The sequence below is a fragment of the Salvelinus fontinalis genome, chromosome 8 (assembly GCF_029448725.1).
Source record: "Salvelinus fontinalis isolate EN_2023a chromosome 8, ASM2944872v1, whole genome shotgun sequence".
In the NCBI taxonomy this organism is placed as follows: domain Eukaryota; kingdom Metazoa; phylum Chordata; class Actinopteri; order Salmoniformes; family Salmonidae; genus Salvelinus; species Salvelinus fontinalis.
Genome location: NC_074672.1, coordinates 1,756,014 through 1,773,723, shown reverse-complemented (window position 1 = coordinate 1,773,723; position 17,710 = coordinate 1,756,014). Strand labels below are relative to the sequence as shown.

General features: G+C 44.7%; 1 protein-coding gene across 3 annotated transcripts in view; it reads left to right on the top strand.

Moving 5' to 3' along the window:
- The first annotated feature begins 91 nt into the window (after positions 1-91).
- LOC129860357 (katanin-interacting protein-like) overlaps positions 92-17,710 on the top strand; it is a 37,439-nt gene continuing 19,820 nt past the window's right edge. For 2 of the 3 annotated variants that reach the window (XM_055930686.1, XM_055930684.1), the window contains exons 1-10: positions 92-509; positions 9,751-9,866; positions 10,067-10,168; positions 10,344-10,499; positions 11,016-11,277; positions 11,609-11,749; positions 11,932-12,104; positions 12,359-12,456; positions 13,131-13,227; positions 13,408-13,617. In XM_055930686.1, the coding sequence (XP_055786661.1) occupies positions 10,163-10,168; positions 10,344-10,499; positions 11,016-11,277; positions 11,609-11,749; positions 11,932-12,104; positions 12,359-12,456; positions 13,131-13,227; positions 13,408-13,617 (1,143 nt within the window). In that variant the 5' untranslated portion in view covers positions 92-509; positions 9,751-9,866; positions 10,067-10,162. Of the gene's footprint in view, positions 510-943; positions 1,038-9,750; positions 9,867-10,066; positions 10,169-10,343; positions 10,500-11,015; positions 11,278-11,608; positions 11,750-11,931; positions 12,105-12,358; positions 12,457-13,130; positions 13,228-13,407; positions 13,618-17,710 lie in introns of all 3 variants that reach the window. The other variant, XM_055930685.1, reaches the window with a different exon arrangement.

Sequence of the window (17,710 nt, the reverse complement as noted above, 5' to 3'; positions counted from 1 at the left end):
CAGTCGTCCACAATGTATTTGGGGAGTTTAATTATGTTTTTGTGGTGTCATTTTCCTCCTCTGATTGAGGGGGTCAGTATGGCTTTTGGGAACATTTGGACACAACTGGGCATCTAATCTAACGAACCTTCTGTTCTCTATGTCCCAGGCTGCTCTCTGCCCTGGTTCTTACTTTTCAAGCTAAATATTAGCTGTTTAAATTAGAAATTTCAATTTTATTGAGAAATTGTAGCTCTGATATGGCCAGAATATAATTTATTATAGTTAGTAAGGGTAGGCAAAGTATACTTATCCGCCGTGGTAGGCCTGGGCTGTTTAGACGGGCAGTATTACACAAAACATGGTGCTCTTCCTCATGGGTGTGTCCAACACAGAGGGGCTTTCGCTATTGGTGGATGTTTCTCCTGGTAACTAGCATCAGCTGTTACCAACACACAGGACACATGACAATCGGACCTGAATATCGATAAACTGCGCTTTAATACCCGTGAATAGAGATGATATGGATTGTGAGTATTTTAAACATTAAACGAAAATGTATCTTTTGTCTAAAAACAGCAAGTTGGTGGAAAATGGTGAGAAGCCTAGCCATTCGTTAGTGTAGCTGGCTAGTTTAGCCACACAGCATCCAGTGGTTCTCGTGCAGCCAGCAACGTCAATTAGCTAGCGCCGACTTGCTAAAAATCCAGCAGAAATAAAGCTGAATATCTATACTGATTCATTCACCGAGTGCGCTAAATTCAACGTCTGGAGTGCATTGTTGAAACTTAGCTAAATGAAATGTAAAAGACTGATATTGTAACAATGACGGAAATAAATTATTCGTTATGCGGGAAAAAGAGGATCCGGCTGCGGAAACGCTCACATCCAACAGCGCCAACATTTGCAGACGGACGGTCCTCATAAAGTTAATCTCGGTCCATTTCTATTTTTCTTGCTTCAGAGTTGATTTCGAACATCATGTAATGACATCATCCTCTCATGTGGAATTAGGGCTAAGTGAAAACCAGTGTCTGAGATATACAATGGATAAAGAGGTAAGCTAAATAATATTCTTTCTCATTCAAATAATTGGAGAACACAGTAGCTGAGGTCATGTGGATGGACGTCCCCTAAAAAAAGGATTGCTTTACGTCTCCCTGCCATGAAGCCTGATATATGTGCCCACTCCACACCTCTCAAGTGGAGGACGCTGTTGCATCTCTGCCAGGGTGTTTTGTAAAAGAGATGCACAATCCTGACAATTATTAAAAGGATCAATAAAACAATTTTAGTCTTGTAAATGTCTTGTCTGTGAGTCTTATCCACATAATTTAAAAAAATGTATAACCTTTATTTAACTAGGCAAGTTAGTTAAGAACAAATTCTTATTTACATTGACGTCCTGGCAAAAGGCATCCAAGATATATATAAATATTGGACAAAACACACAATGAGAAGTGAGACAACACTACACAAAGAGAGACCTAAGACGACAACATAGCAAGGCAGCAACACATGCAACACAGCATGGTAGCAGAACAAAACATGGTGAAAACATTATTGGGCATAGACAAAAGGGCAAGAAGGTAGAGACAACAATACATCACCTAAATCAGCCACAACAGTAAGAGTGTCCATGATTGATTCTTTGAATTAAGAGATTGAGATAAAACTGTCCAGTTTGAGTGTTTGTTGCAGCTTGTTCCAGTCACGAACTGAAAGACGAGAGACCCATGGATGTGTGTGCTTTGGGGACCTTTAACAGAATGTGACTGGCAGAACAGGTGTTGTATGTGAAGGATGAGGGCTGCAGTAGATATCTCAGATAGGGGAGAGAGGCCTAAGAGGGTTTTTATAAATAAGCATCAACCAGTGGGTCTTGCAACCGGGAATATGGAGTTGACCAGTTTACAGAGGAGTATAGAGTGCAGTGATGTGTCCTATAAGGAGCATTGGTGGCAAATCTGATGGCTGAATGGTAAAGAACATCTAGCCGCTCGAGAGCACCCTTACCTGCCGATCTATAAATGATGTCTCCGTAATCTAGCATGGGTAGGATGGTCATCTGAATCATGGTTAGTTTGGCAGCTGGGGTGAAAAAAGGAGCGATTACGATAGAGAAAACCAAGTCTAGATTTAACTTTAGCCTGCAGCTTTGATATGTGCTGGGAGAAGAAAAGTGTACCTGTAACTGATGTGAAATGGTTAGCTAGTTAGCGGTGGTGCACGCTAATAGCGTTTCAATCGGTGACGTCACTCGTTCTGAGACCTTGAAGTAGTTGTTCCCCTTGCTCTGCAAGGCTGCGGCTTTTGTGGCGCGATGGGTTACGATGCTTCGTGGGTGTCAGTTGTTGTGTGCAGAGGGTCCCTGGTTCCAGCCCAGGTAGGGGTGAGGAGAGGGACGGAAGCTATACTGTTACATACCGTCTAGCCAATTTCCCAAGTACTTGTATGAGGTGACAACCTCAAGCTCTAGGTAGTAATCACACCTGTGGGGAGAGGGGCATTCTTCTTACCAAACCACATGACCTTTGTTTTGGAGGTGTTCAGAACACGGTTAAGGATAGAGAAAGCTTGTTGGACACTAAGAAAGCTTTGTTGTAGAGCATTTAACCTAACTAGGGTAGGGGGCACTATTTTCACCTCCGGATGAAAAGCATGCCCAAAGCAAACTGCCTGCTCCTCTGGCCCTGAAGCTAGGATATGCATATATTTGGTCGATTTGGATAGAAAACACTCTAAAGTTTCCAAAACTGTTAAAATAATGTCTGTGAGTGTAACATAACTGATATGGCAGGTGAAAACCTGAGAAAAATCCATCCAGGAAGTGGGATTTTTTTATTTTTGTAGTTTTCTAATAAATGCCATTACAGTATCCATTGACTTAGGACTCAAATTGCACTTCATATGGCTTCCACTAGATGTCAACAGACTTTAGAAACAGTTTCAGGCTTGTATTCTGAAAAATGAGGGAGTAAGACCAGTCTGAATGAGTGTCCCAGAGGTTTATCATGCTAGCGACCGAGAGCACGCCTTTATTGTTTTTGTACGGTTGAAATGTTATTGATTATTATGACTAAAACCAACCTGAGGATTGATTATAAACATCGTTTGACATGTTTCTACAAACTTTACTGATACTTTTCGGATTTTTCATCTGTCTGTTGTGTGACTGCCTTTGACCCTGTGGATTACTGAACAAAATGTGCGAACAAAACGGAGGTTTTTGGATTTAAAGAGGGACTTTATCGAACAAAACAAACATTTATTGAGTAAATGGGGGTCGTGTGAGTGCAACCATATGAAGATCATCAAAGGTAAGTGATTAATTTTATCACTATTTCTGACTTGTGTAACTCCTCTACTTGGCTGGTTACTGTTTGTAATGATTTGTCTGCTGGGCGCTGTTCTCAGATAATCGCATGGTATGCTTTCGACGTAAAGCCTTTTTGAAATCTGACACTGTGGTTGGATTAACAAGAAGTTAATCTTAAAACAAATGTTTAACACTTGTATGTTTTATGAGTTTTTATAATGAGTATTTCTGTTTTTGAATTTGGCGCTCTGCAATTTCACTGGATGTTGGCCAGGTGGGACGGTAGCATCCCACACCCCCTAGAGAGGTTAACACAAAATCCAGGGAGGGGCCAGCTGAGTATAAGTCTCTATCATCTGCATATAAATGAATGAGTAAGCTTCCTCCTGCCTGAGCAATGTTGTTGATGTAAATTGAGAAGAGCGTGGGGCCTAGGATCGAGCCTTGGGTTACTCCCTTGGTGACAGGCAGTGGCTGAGACAGCAGATGTTCTGACTTTATACACTGCAGTCTTTGAGAGAGGTAGTTAGCAAACCATGCCAAAGATCCCTCAAAGACACCATTACTCCTTAGCCGGCCCACAAGAATGGAATTGTCTACAGTATCAAAAGCTTTGGCCAAGTCAATAAAAATAGCAGCACAACATTGCTTAGAATCAAGAGCAATGGTGACATCATTGAGGACCTTTTTAAGGTTGCAGTGACACATCCATAACATGAGCGGAAACCAGATTGCGTACTGAGAGAATACTATAGACATCAAGAAAGACAGTCAGTTGATTATTGACAAGTTATTCCAACACTTTTAATAAACAGGGCAAAAGCCAATCTGTAAATAGCACACCCGACTACCTCATCCCCATATTATTACTTACCCTCTTGCTCTTTTGCACCGCAGTATCTCTACTTGCACATCATCATCTGCACATCTATCACTCCAATATTAATGCAAAATTGTAATTATTTTCGCCTCTAGGGCCTTTTTATTGCCTACTTCCCTACTCTTCTACATTTGCACACACTGTACATAAATAGAAAAATCTTTCTTTTATGTTATTGACTGTACGTTTGTCTATGTGTAACGCTGCTGTTGTATTTTGTCGCACTGCTTTGTTTTATCTTGGCCAGGTCGCAGTTGTAAATGAGAACTGGTTCTAAACTGGCCTACCTGGTTAAATAAAGGTTAAATAAAAAAGTAATGAGGCAAATAGCAAAATGGAAAATAATTTTTAAATATATATAACGATTTGGGGCTAGCCATTGTAAGTTCAGAGTCACTCGCCCCAACAGTGCCTGAGTTCTGGAGGTGAGCGAAAGCTCGGGAGAGAGGGGTGAGTGTGGTGGGGTTACCTGTACGAGACAGGCCAGGGCAGATGGTGGACAGATCGCCAGGTGGAATCCAAGCAGCACTGCAGCAGGCAACGGGACTAGGTGTCACACCCACTTGGGAGAATCTTTTATTTCTGTAGGCAGATTTCTTGTAGAAAATGCCAGTGGATGGTCTTTGAACAGCTGGAGGGGGCTTCAAAGACTCCTGCCACTTGTTGGGCCCAAAGGCCTCGACACCTCAGTGCTAATTGAAGTTGTATCTGGTCTGTCCATGCAAGCCTGGCAGCCTTAACTCAGCATTCAGTCCCATAAAGTAAAATAAACTCAGGACCTTGTCTTTCAAAGATAATTCGTAAAAATCCAAATAACTTCACAGATTTTCATTGTAAAGGGTTTAAACACTGTTTCCCATACTTGTTCAATGAACCATAAACAATTAATGAACATGCACCTGTGGAACGGTCGTTAAGACACTAACATTTTAAAGACGGTAGGCAATTAAGGTCACAGTTATGAAAACAGGGACTAAAGAGGCCTTTCGACTGACTCTGAAAGATGCCCAGGGTCCCTGCTCATCTGTGTGAATATGTCTTAGGCATGCTGCAAGGAGGCATGAGGACTGCAGATGTGGCCAGGGCAATAAATTGCAATGTCCGTACTGTGAGACAACTAAGACAGCGCTACAGGGAGACAGGACAGACAGCTAATCGTCCTCGCAGTGGCACAGGATCGGTACATCCGAACATCACACCAATAGGCTGAGAGAGGCTGGACTGAGGACTTGTAGGTCTGTTGTAAGGCAGGTCCTCATCAGACCTCACCGGCAACAACGTCGCCTATGGGCACAAACCCATCGTCTCTGGACCAGACAGGACTGGCAAAAAGTGCTCTTCACTGACGAGTTGCGGTTTTGTCTCACCGGGGGTGATGGTCGGATTTGCGTTTATCGTCGAAGGAATGAGCGTTACACAGAGGCCTGTACTCTGGAGCGGGATCGATTTGGAGGTGGAGGTTCCGTCATGGTTTGGGGCGATGTTTCACAGCATCATCGGACTGAGCTTGTTTGTAATTTCAGGAAATCTCAACGCTGTGCGTTACCGGGAAGACATCCTCCTCCCTCATGTGGTACCCTTCCTGCAGGCTCATCCTGACATGACCCTCCAGCATGACAATGCCACCAGCCATACTGCTTGTTCTGTGCGTGATTTCCTGCAAGACAGGAATGTCAGTGTTCTACCATTGCCAGTGAAGAGCCCGGATCTCAGTCCCATTGAGCACGTCTGGGACCTGTTGGATCAGAGGGTGAGGGCTAGGGCCATTCCCCCCCCAGAAATGTTTGGAAACTTGCAGGTGTATTGGTGGAAGAGGTGGGGTAACATCTCACAGCAGGAATTTGCAAATCTGGTGCAGTCCATGAGGAGGAGATGCACTGCAGTACTTAATGCAGCTGGTGACCACACCAGATATTCACTGTTAGTATGTGGAACATTTCTGTTAGTCTGTGGAACTTGTTCAGTTTATGTCTCAGTTGTTGAATCTTGTTATGCTCACACAAATATTTACACACGTTAAGTTATAAATAAACGCAGTTGACATTGAGAGGACGTTTCTTTTTTTGCGTAGTTTATATAATTGTAATGTACTTTATTTTTATTTTTATATTTTTATTTTTATTCTGGGCTTTCAAAATTGCATGAGACCAAGCACTACTCACTCAGTTCCAGGTTGGATGGTGTCCTCAGGTCGCTGCTGTTTGTTTGCCTCCGTATAGCTTGGAAAAAGGAAACCTTGGTAGCAGTAATCCCTCCAGTTAATTTTGGGCAATATTAAGTTGTAGGTTTGGAGTTTTGATCTGGAGCAAAGGCCATGCTGTGGAGGGTAGCATCCCACATATGTCCCTGACGAATTGATTGGATGATCGGATTACAGATGTACATTGTGAAAAGAAACAGTCTATGGATTCAATGTTTGGTGCATATAAGTATGCCTATCTGTAACGGTTGTCGTCGGGAGAAAGAGAGGACCAAGGTGCAGCGTGGTAAGTGTTTATCTTATTTAATGAAAGTGAACACTTCAAAATACAAAACAACAAAGTGAAAACCGAAACAGTTCTATCTGGTGCAGACACGCAAAGACTGAAAATAACCACCCACAAAACCCAACAGAAAACAGGCTACCTAAATATGGTTCCCAATCAGGGACAACGATTGACAGCTGCTTCTGATTGAGAACCATATCAGGCCAAACACAAAAATAGAAAAACTAACATAGACAACCCACCCAACTCACGCCCTGACCATACTAAAACAAAAGAAAAAACAAAAAAACTAAGGTCAGAACGTGACAGTACCCCCCCCCACCCCCAAGGTGCGGACTCCGGCCGCAAAACCTGAATCTATAGGGGAGGGTCTGGGTGGGCATCTGTCCGCGGTGGCGGCTCTGGCGCTGGACGTGGACCCCACTCCACCATTGTCTTAGTCCGCTTCAGTAGCGTCTTTTGAGCTGAGACCCTCGCCGCCGACCTTGGCCTGAGAACCCTAATAAATGGGCCCATGGGACTGAGGGACGCCTCTGGATTGAAGGACGCCTCTGGATTGACGGACGCCTCTGGATTGAAGGACGCCTCTGGATTGAAGGACGCCTCTGGATTGAAGGACGCCTCTGGATTGAAGGACGCCTCTGGATTGAAGGACGCCTCTGGATTGAAGGACGCCTCTGGATTGAAGGACGCCTCTGGATTGACGGACGCCTCTGGATTGACGGACGCCTCTGGATTGACGGACGCCTCTGGATTGAGGGACGCCTCTGGATTGAGGGACGCCTCTGGATTGAGGGACGCCTCTGGATTGAAGGACGCCTCTGGATTGAAGGACGCCTCTGGATTGAAGGACGCCTCTGGATTGAAGGACGCCTCTGGATTGAAGGACGCCTCTGGATTGAAGGACGCCTCTGGATTGAAGGACGCCTCTGGATTGAAGGACGCCTCTGGATTGAAGGACGCCTCTGGATTGAAGGACGCCTCTGGATTGAAGGACGCCTCTGGATTGAAGGACGCCTCTGGATTGAAGGACGCCTCTGGATTGAAGGACGCCTCCGGACTGAGGGGCAGCTCCGGACTGGCGGGCGGCTCTGGCGGTTCCTGACTGGCGGGCGGCTCTGGCGGTTCCTGACTGGCGGGCGGCTCCTGACTGGCGGGCGGCTCCTGACTGGCGGGCGGCTCTGGCGACGCTGGACAGACGGGCGGCTCAGGCGGCACTGGACAGACGGGCAGCTCAGGCGGCACTGGGCGGCTCAGGCGGCGCTGGACAGACCTGAGGCGCACAGTAGGCCTGGTGCGTGGTGCCGGAACTGGTGGTACCGTGCTGGGGACACGCACCTCTGGGCGAGTGCGGGGAGCAGGAACAGGGCATACTGGACCCTGGAGGCGCACAGTAGGTCTCGAGCACCGAGCCTGCCCAACCTTACCTGGTTGAATGCTTCCCGTAGGCAGGCCAGTGGGGCGAGGTGGAATAGCCCGCACTGGGCTGTGCTGGCGAACCGGGGACACCATGCGTAAGGCTGGTGCCATGTACACCGGCCCGAGGAGACGCACTGGAGACCAGATGCGCTGAGCCGACTTCATGGCACCTGGCTCGATGCCCACTCTAGCCCGGCCGATACGAGGCGCTGCAATGTACCGCACCGGGCTATGCACACGCACCGGGGACACCGTGCGCCTAACGGCATAACACGGTGCCTGCCCGGTCCCTCTCTCCACGGTAAGCACGGGGAGTTGGCGCAGGTCTCCTACCTGACTTCGCCACACTCCCCGTGTGCCCCCCCCCCCCCCCCCCCCCACAATAAATATTTGGTGGTGCCTCTCGGGCTTCCTTGCCAGCCTTGTTCCCTCAAAGCGCTGGCTCCCTTAAGCTGCTGCCTCCGCTCTCCTGGCTGCCTCCACCTGTTCCCATGGGAGGCGATCCCTTCCAGACAGGATCTCCTCCCATGTGTAGCAACCCTTGCCGTCCAGAATGTCCTCCCATGTCCATTCCTCCTTATAGCGCTGCTCCTGCTGCTGCTGCCTGTTACCACGCTGCTTGGTCCTTTTTTGGTGGGTGGTTCTGTAACGGTTGTCGTCGGGAGAAAGAGAGGACCAAGGTGCAGCGTGGTAAGTGTTCATCTTATTTAATGGAAGTGAACACTTCAAAATACAAAACAACAAAGTGAAAGAACTGTCGGTTATCTGGAGAGGCAGTTTCAGGTACACTTAGAGGACACAGTAGCTGACTGTCAGTAGTCTAATACTTAAATTTATAGATACGGTAGACTTTGATTAGGTCCTTGTGCTGAGAGATTGAGTGACATAAATGATGTATGAGTGACACAGACACGCAAACTGTGAGGGCAATTTGGTTTCTAGGGATTAGGCTCCGCTCGTTTGACCTGCTTGCATATATAATATTATGCTCTCTCACATACATACAAAAAACATGAAAACAGACTTAAAACGTGCGTTTTTTAAATCTAATTTTCAAAGATTCATAAACCACTTATTATGAAAATGTGTTTATTTCCTAGTGATGATAACCCTTTGACCTTTAACTCATAGGATCTTAAAGAGACTGAAAACTAAAGAGCCAAATGAGATTGAGCTAGATTGTCTGGAGCAGGGCTTCTCCATCTATCTGAATGGGGCTAATGCTAACGCTAGCAAGCAGACCAAGAGACCCAACCAGAAATCTGTCACTTCGCCACCGCCCGCTCTGAGAGCTACACACATGGCTGGTACACAGCATGCAGGACTGAGTATAGACTACAAACCATCTTTGCTACAATACTAAATCCTTGTTAGGCTATTGTAGATTACGTCCCTGTTTATAAATACTTTATGACTAAACTAATCTTCGTAGCGTCCTTGTGGCATATTACCAGCAGAACACCACCTCACCCCTCAGTTAGCATGATATAATCCTATGCCCTCGGCCGTTGAATAAATGATAGTGACAATTATAACCGGTGCCCATTCTCCCCCCTCTGTGCGCTATGGAACCATCTGTGCTATGGAACCTCTGCACTTCATTTGACGGCGGACTTGACTGCTCATGTGCAGTGACTTTGCGCTCTCTGCCTCTGACTCATCACCAGATGCCTCCAGAAGGGGTTCGCAGCTAGCAGAGTAGGAAATCCACAATCTGGAGGTGAACAGCAGGAAGAAGAGTCTCACTGCCCTAGGAAAAGTGCAGAGGAGAGAATGGGTTCAGGTACAGCCATTCTAGTCTACACCATAGAAATATAATCTAGTCATTCTATTTCTAATGGTCTTTACACAGCCTAACCCTGATGTATGGTTGGATAGATCTAGTGAACAAATCCATGATCGTAGACATTTCCTCACAAATGGAATAGAATGTACTGTTTGTGTTGTGAATAATATTGTGTGTTTCTATTTTCATCTTTGCAGAATTCGATCAATATTCGAACAGAACAAGCACCCTGTTTGCGGATATCTCCAGAGAGACGGTACTCTGACGACTTTGAACCCTACGACAGCATAGAGATGGAGGTAAAGTAGGAAGGGAACAATGCCCATCAGGCTCGAGCGTGCGTGGGGGTTTACTGTTCTTTCTGCCACATTTCGATGGTGTGTGCCAGTATCTGTATGTGTCAAATGCAGCTGTCAGTCTGGGTTGGCATGATTGCATCTCACTCTGCTCTGTATTCACCCTGTTCCTCTCCAGCGGTCGAGTCCACGCTCTCCTCATAGTCCCCACTCCCGGCGAGAATCCTGTAAGGTGTCACGTTCGTTTGGCTCCAGGGCTGATGGCCGAGGAGGTAGCCAGGCAGAGCCTGAACATCAAAGCGAACGTGTCCTACTCAACATTAACGAGGTCAAGGTGAGAGATCGGCTGTTTTTTTTTCTCTCCCTCCTCTGCTTCCTCTTCTCTCTCTCTCCCTCTTTTCCCTCTTCTCTCTCCCTAAGATAGTGTCCAAGACACTAATCCGGGCAACCAAAGTGCAAGAAATACAGCAATCTTCACCATTTACATATCACCAGATTATATGTTGCCGTAAATCATAGATTTCTATCTGGAGTGCGCTGATTTTAGTGTTAATTTACAACATTTTTCATTTCCTTTTTACGTCAAGCAGACACTCCCCTTCAGAGCGATATAAATCATGGCACGTAAAATGTAGAACTGCCCTGTTTCTTCAACTTGCGTTATAGCTCAGTGTTAACCTTGTTTGTGGTTAGTGTTACATACAATGCAGTGACGTGAGAGCTGAGTAGTGTTCATTTGGTCACAAAACGGGATGAAAACATTTTGAAACAGAGGAGGAAATGCATGTACTTTTCATTACCATTTCAACTCAATTAAACATACAGACCCCTGGTGTTTTTTGGCGCTCAGGTGCTTCGACGGAGCCTGGAGGTGAGCGTGCGGCGGAGCAGCTGCAGCCGGGGGTCGGCGGGGGAGGAGTCAGACGAGGAGTGGGTGGAGGATCAGATTGAGAGGGAGGAGAGCACGGAGAGCCTGGAAGAGCTAGGTCTGCCTCCTTCCTCCTCCAACAAAACATCTACTAACACAAACCATCCGCGAGCCACTGGGCCCAAAGGCTGCCTTCATGACCCTGCAGACCTTATAGTGCTGGACTTTGGGCCCTCTCCTAAAGGTACTCCAACAACATGGATTACGATATCCTGTATGGATTACGATATACAGTAATGTTATTCAGCCAGGGGTGCATCTTAACAATCAACTGTAGTGGCTACCTTTCCTTGTCCCCCCCTTCATTTGCACTGATCTGAAATGAAAAGATAGGTGAAAGTAATATGGTGGCTGCCTACTGAGGAGTTACCCACCAGATCTTTTATATCATTGCAGTTGAAAGGAAGGAGACAAGTAGAGGACGGCACTTTTAGAGGTTTTTATTGAGCCTGGCATTTGCTTCAGATTGTCTCTATTCTTTGACCTTTCTTTACCCTTTTTCCATTATGTTGCAGGCCGTAAGATCGAGCGTTCGCTGTCGGCCAAGAGGAAAGACAACCTGGAGACCTACATACCCACCAAGACTCTGCTGGTGAAGAGCAAAACTCTGGACAGGCCCTCTTCAAAAGAGTGCAGGGATGGCAGAGATCCTCAACGTATGTTCTGCCCTGTATTCATGTCATTTGTAAACCTAAGAGGCCTTATTAGAAAATAGCTGTTGCATAGTAAACAACAGTCAAGTGTACAATGGTCCCTGAACTGTGTTTCAAGAGTATGACTCCTTCTTTCCTTCCCTCTCTCTCTCTCTCTTACCCTCTGACCCCACTCGCTCTCTCAGGGCCGTGGAATCATGTAGAGCGCCCCCTGTCTGCAGCAAGGAAGGCCTCCCAAGAGGAGCGCGACTCGGAGGAGAGCGACTCTGAGGATACGGCGTGCAGGGTGCTCCAGGCCCTGCAGAGAGAGAACAGCCCACTGCAGAGCCCCGAGCCCAGGGCCTTCAGCCGCACCCCGGTAGGACAGATAACAACCATTGAAATAGAATGAATGTAATGATATTTCTATGGGCACAACCAGAGTGTGCTGTGCTGGGTCAACTAGTGGGTTGTGATGTCTTCTTGTGACCTGCTGTAGTGATTGATGTTGTACAGTCTAGCCTATCCCTGTCTCTCTTATTTTCTAATATTTTCTACATTTAGTTGAATCTAGTTAGGCTATTATCCTCTGTAGGTTTAACTCCATTGTTCTCCTCCATTGTAAATCCACAGGTGATGGGATACCAGATGATGAACGGGTCGCTGCGTGACGACAAAGATGAAAGTGGGGTGACCAGAGCCATGCAGAGAGTCACCCTCATGGATCCCAGGTAGTGTACTGCAACATTACACACTGCTGTGACTACACTCTATGCATATAGAGAGGAATAAGGACAGAAATCTAAGTTACTATCTAAGTCTGTACCCGGGGTGTCAAATCCGAGTCTATACTAATCTCATGATCCGTGTCTATACTAATCTCATGATCCGGGTCTATACTAATCTCTTGACTATCCTTGACTGTCACAAAGGAAAAAACATTGAATGGCTATGTTCCAATAGTATCCACAATAGCATACTACAGAGAATGAAATCATCTATAAGGTAGGCTAGTTTGCGTATCGAAAGTGGCCAGACATAGTCTTAACTGGTGACAGTTTAGAAAGACACTGGCGTAAGTAACTCCGTCATGCTTGTGTACTATGCTGGGATAATAACACCATGAACAGACTGCAGTACAGTACAAAACTCGTGGTAATGTCTTGGATGGGCGGCGCCAGAGCACCAGTAATTGTATACCTCCGATCGAGGCTCTCTAACAATCAGAAACCTGTAAGTGATAACCTAACCTCTCTGACCTTGAAGCAGGTTTAGTCAACAAAGCTGTAGGGAGTCTTCAAGAACTGTCAGTGACCATGCATCCATTTCCATAGATAATCACCAAGAGCCAGGTCAAAGACTATTGATGTGGTGAAGGAATTGATGAGTAATCGTTTTCTTTCAGGCAACAGCAGAGACTACTAAAGGCGTTGGAGAAACTAGAGGCAGGCACAAACTTTGAAATCCCTCAGGCAGTAAAGACAGATAACAGCAAACCACCGGTGAGTAAATAGGTGAGACAGACAGTGAAGGCTAAATACACAGAGAGAGAGAGAGAGAGACACACGAAAACACCAAACACACACACAAAGGGAGATATAATAGTGTTCTATTTCTATGATGTACTTTATGAAGTGACGGTTGGCTTGACTCGTGAAGTTCTGTTGTTGTCATGGTGGCAGAGGAGGCGGGTCTCGGTGGAGGCACCACCCACCGTGTACGTCACCATGGAGATCCTGAGTAACTGGGGGAACAGGTGCCAGGTAGGGCTGACGGAGATGCAGTTCTTCGGCCCAGGGAACAGGAAGCTGTACGTGTCGCCTCACGACCTGGACATCCGGAACGCCAACTACCCTGGGAACCTCGGAGTGCTAGTCAACGGGAAAGCTAAGGTGAGTTGGAAGTCTCCCCCCAAGCCTTTCTGACAACACAAATGAAACTATTTAGAAAGGTTTTGGTGCATTGTATTTACTATTTATACATTTTGTAGGGATTTTTGGAAACACTTCCTATGAGTAGATATCCTCTTGTTAATGTTGTCGTGCATGATAAAGGATTATACATAGCACATAAGGTGATATACAGTGCCGTGAAAAAGTATTTGCCCACTTACTGATTTTCTCTATTTTAGCATATTTTTGATATTTAATGTTATCAGATCTTCAACCAAAACTCAGAAGTTTGACAAACTGACTTGTTGGAAAGGTGGCATTCAATGACAGTGCCACGTTGAATGTCACTGAGCTCCTCAGTAAGGCCAAATTAGTAAACATTTCTAAAAACCTGTTTTCGCTTTGTCATTATGGGGTATTGTATTGTATGTCGATTGATGAGATATACAGTACCAGTCAAAGGTTTGGACACACCTACTCATTCCAGGGTTTTTCTTTATTTTTTAAATGTTCTACATTGTAGAATAATACTATGAACTATGAAATAAAACATATGGAATCATGTAGTAACCAAAAAAGTGTTAAACAAATCAAAATGTATTTTAAATGTGAGATTCTTCAAAGTAGCCACCCTTTGCCTTGATGACAGCTTTGCACACTCTTGGCATTCTCTCAACCAGCTTCATGAGGTAGTCACCTGGAATGCATTTCAATTAACAGGTGTGCCTTGTTAAAAGTTAATTTGTGGAATTTATTTCCTTAATGCGTTTCAGCCAATCCATTGTGTTGTGAAAAGGTAGGGGTGGTATAAAGAATTTTAAAGACCCTATTTGGTAAAAGACCAAGTCCATAGTATGGCAAGAACAGCTCAAATAAGCAAAGATAAATAACAGTCCATCATTACTTTAAGACATGAAGGTCAGTCAATCCGGAAAATGTCGAGAACTTTTAAAGTTTCTTCAAGTGCAGTTGCAAAAACTATTAAGCGCTATGATAAAACTGGCTCTCATGAGGACCGCCACAATGAAAGTAAGACCAAGAGTTACCTCTGCTGCAGAGCATTAGAGTTACCAGCCTCAGAAATTGCAGCCCAAATAAATACACAGAGTTCAAGTAACAGACACATCTCAACATCAACTGTTCAGAGGAGACTGTATGAATCAGGCCTTCATGGTCAAATTGCTGCAAAGAAACCACTACTGAAGGACACCAACAATAAGAAGAGATTGCATGAGAAACACGAGCAATGGACATTAGACTGGTGGAAATCTGTCTTTTGGTCTGATGAGTCTAAATTTGAGATTTTTGGTTCCAACCGCTGTGTCTTCGTGAGACGCAGAGGGGAACGGATAATCTCTGCATCTGTGGTTCCCACCGTGAAGCATGGTGGAGGAGGTGTGAGGGTGTTGGGGTGCTTTGCTGGTGACACTGTCAGTGATTTATTTAGAATTCAAGGCACACTTAACCAGCATGGCTACCACAGCATTCTGCAGCGATATGCCATCCCAGCTGGTTTGGGCTTAGTGGGACTATCATTTGTTTATCAACATAACAATGACCCAACACACCTCCAGGCTGTGTAAGGGCTATTTGACCAAGATGAAGAGTGATGGAGTGTTGCATCAGATGACCTGGCCTCCACAATCACCCAACCTCAACCCAATTGAGATGGTTTGGGATGAGTTGGACCGCAGAGGGAAGGAAAAGCAGCCAACAAGTGCTCCGCATATGTGGGAACTCCTTCAAGACTGTTGGAAAAACATTCCAGGTGAAGTTGGTTGAGAGAATGCCAAGAGTGTGCAAAACTGTCATCAAGGCAACGGGTGGCTACTTTGAAGAATCTAAAATATTACCACATGATTCCATATGTTATTTCATAGTTTTGATGTCTTCACTATTATTTTACAATGTAGAAAATAGTACAAATAAAGAAAACCCATTGAATGAGTAGTTGTATTATAAAATCAATTTTGCAATAAGGCTGCAACGTTACAAAACGTGGAAAAAGTCAAGGGGTCTGAATACTTTCCGAATGCACTGCATATCTTTTTGGGCGACATGGGTCCCATTATGCCTGGCGAAAACCAAACAATGTATTCCACAGTAAGAACCTTGTACCAACGGTCAAGCATGGTGGTGGTAGTGTGATGGTTTAGGGATGCTTTGCTGCCTCAGGACCTGGATGACTTGCCTTAATGGAAGGAACCATGAATACTGCTCTGTATCAGAGAATTATACAGGAGAATGTCAGGCTATCCATCTATGCGCTGAAGCTGAAGCGCAGCTGGGTCATGCAGCAAGAAAATGGTCCAAAACACACAATCAAGTCTGTATGAAAATGTCTAAAAAAACACAAATTAGACATTTTGGAATGGCCTAGTCAAAGTCCAGACCTAATCCCAATTGAAATGTTGGGGCAGGACTTGAAACGAGCAGTTCATGCTTGAAATCCCAGAAATGTCACTGAGTTAAATAAGTTCTGCATGGAAGAGTAGGCCAAAATTTCTCCACAGCGATGTGAGAGACTGATCAACAACTACAGGAAGTGTTTGGTTGGAGTCATTGCAGCTGAACGTGGCACAACCAGTTATTGAGTGTAAGAGGCCAATTACTTTTTCACACAGGGGCATTGGGTGTTACATACAGTTGAAGTCGGAAGTTAACATACACTTAGGTTGGAGTCATTAAAACTTGTTTTTCAACCACTCCACAATTTTCTTGTTAACAAACTATCGTTTTGGCAAGTCGGTTAGGACATCTAATTTGTGCATGACACAAGTAACTTTTCCAACAATTGTTTACAGACAGATTATTTCACTTATCACAATTCCAGAGGGTCAGAGGTTTACATACACTAAGTTGACTGTACCTTTTAAACAGCTTGGAAAATTCCAGAAAATGATGTCATGACTTTAAAAGCGAATTGGCTAATTGACATCATTTGAGTCAATTGGAGGTGTACCTGTGGATACATTTCAAGGCCTACCTTCAAACTCAGTGCCTCTTTGCTTGACCTCATGGGAAAATCAAAAGATATCAGCCAAGACCTCAGAAAAAAATTGTGGACCTCCACATGTCTGGTTCATCCTTAGGAGCAATTTCCAAACGCCTGAAGATACCACGTTCAACTGTACAAACAATGGTATGCAAGTATAAATATAAGTAAGTATAAACACTAGAGGTCGACCGATTATGATTTTTCAACGTTGATACCGATTATTGGCGGACCAAAAAAAGCCGATACCGATTAATCGCCCGATTTTAAAAATATATATTTTTATTTGTAATAATGACAATTACAACAATACTGAATGAACACTTATTTTAACTTAATATAATACATCAATAAAATCAATTTAGCCTCAAATAAATAATGAAACATGTTCAATTTGGTTTAAATAATGCAAAAACAAAGTGTTGGAGAAGAAAGTAAAAGTGCAATATGTGCCATGTAAAAAAGCTAACGTTGAAAATTCCTTGCTCAGAACATGAGAACATATGAAAGCTGGGTGTTCCTTTTTAACATGAGTCTTCAATATTCCCAGGTAAGAAGTTTTAGGTTGTAGTTATTATAAGAATTATAGGACTATTTCTCTCTATACGATTTGTATTTCATATACCTTTGATTATTGGATGTTCTTATAGGCACTATAGTATTGCCAGTGTAACAGTATAGCTTCCGTCCCTCTCCACGCTCCTACCTGGGCTCAAACCAGGAACACATCGACAACAGCCACCCTCGAAGCACCCCATGCAGAGCAAGGGCAACAACCACTCCAAGTCTCAGAGCGAGTGGCGTTTGAAACGCTATTAGCGCGCACCCCGCTAACTAGGTAGCCATTTCACATTGGTTACACCAGCCTAATCTCAGGAGTTGATAGGCTTGAAGTCATAAACGGCGCAATGCTTGAAGCATTGCGAAGAGCTGCTGGCAAAACGCATTTGAATGAATGCTTACGAGCCTGCTGGTGCCTACCATCGCTCAGTCAGACTGCTCTATCAAATCATAGACTTAATTATAACATAATAACTCACAGAAATACGAGCCTTAGGTCATTAATATGGTCGAATCCGGAAACTATCATCTCGAAAA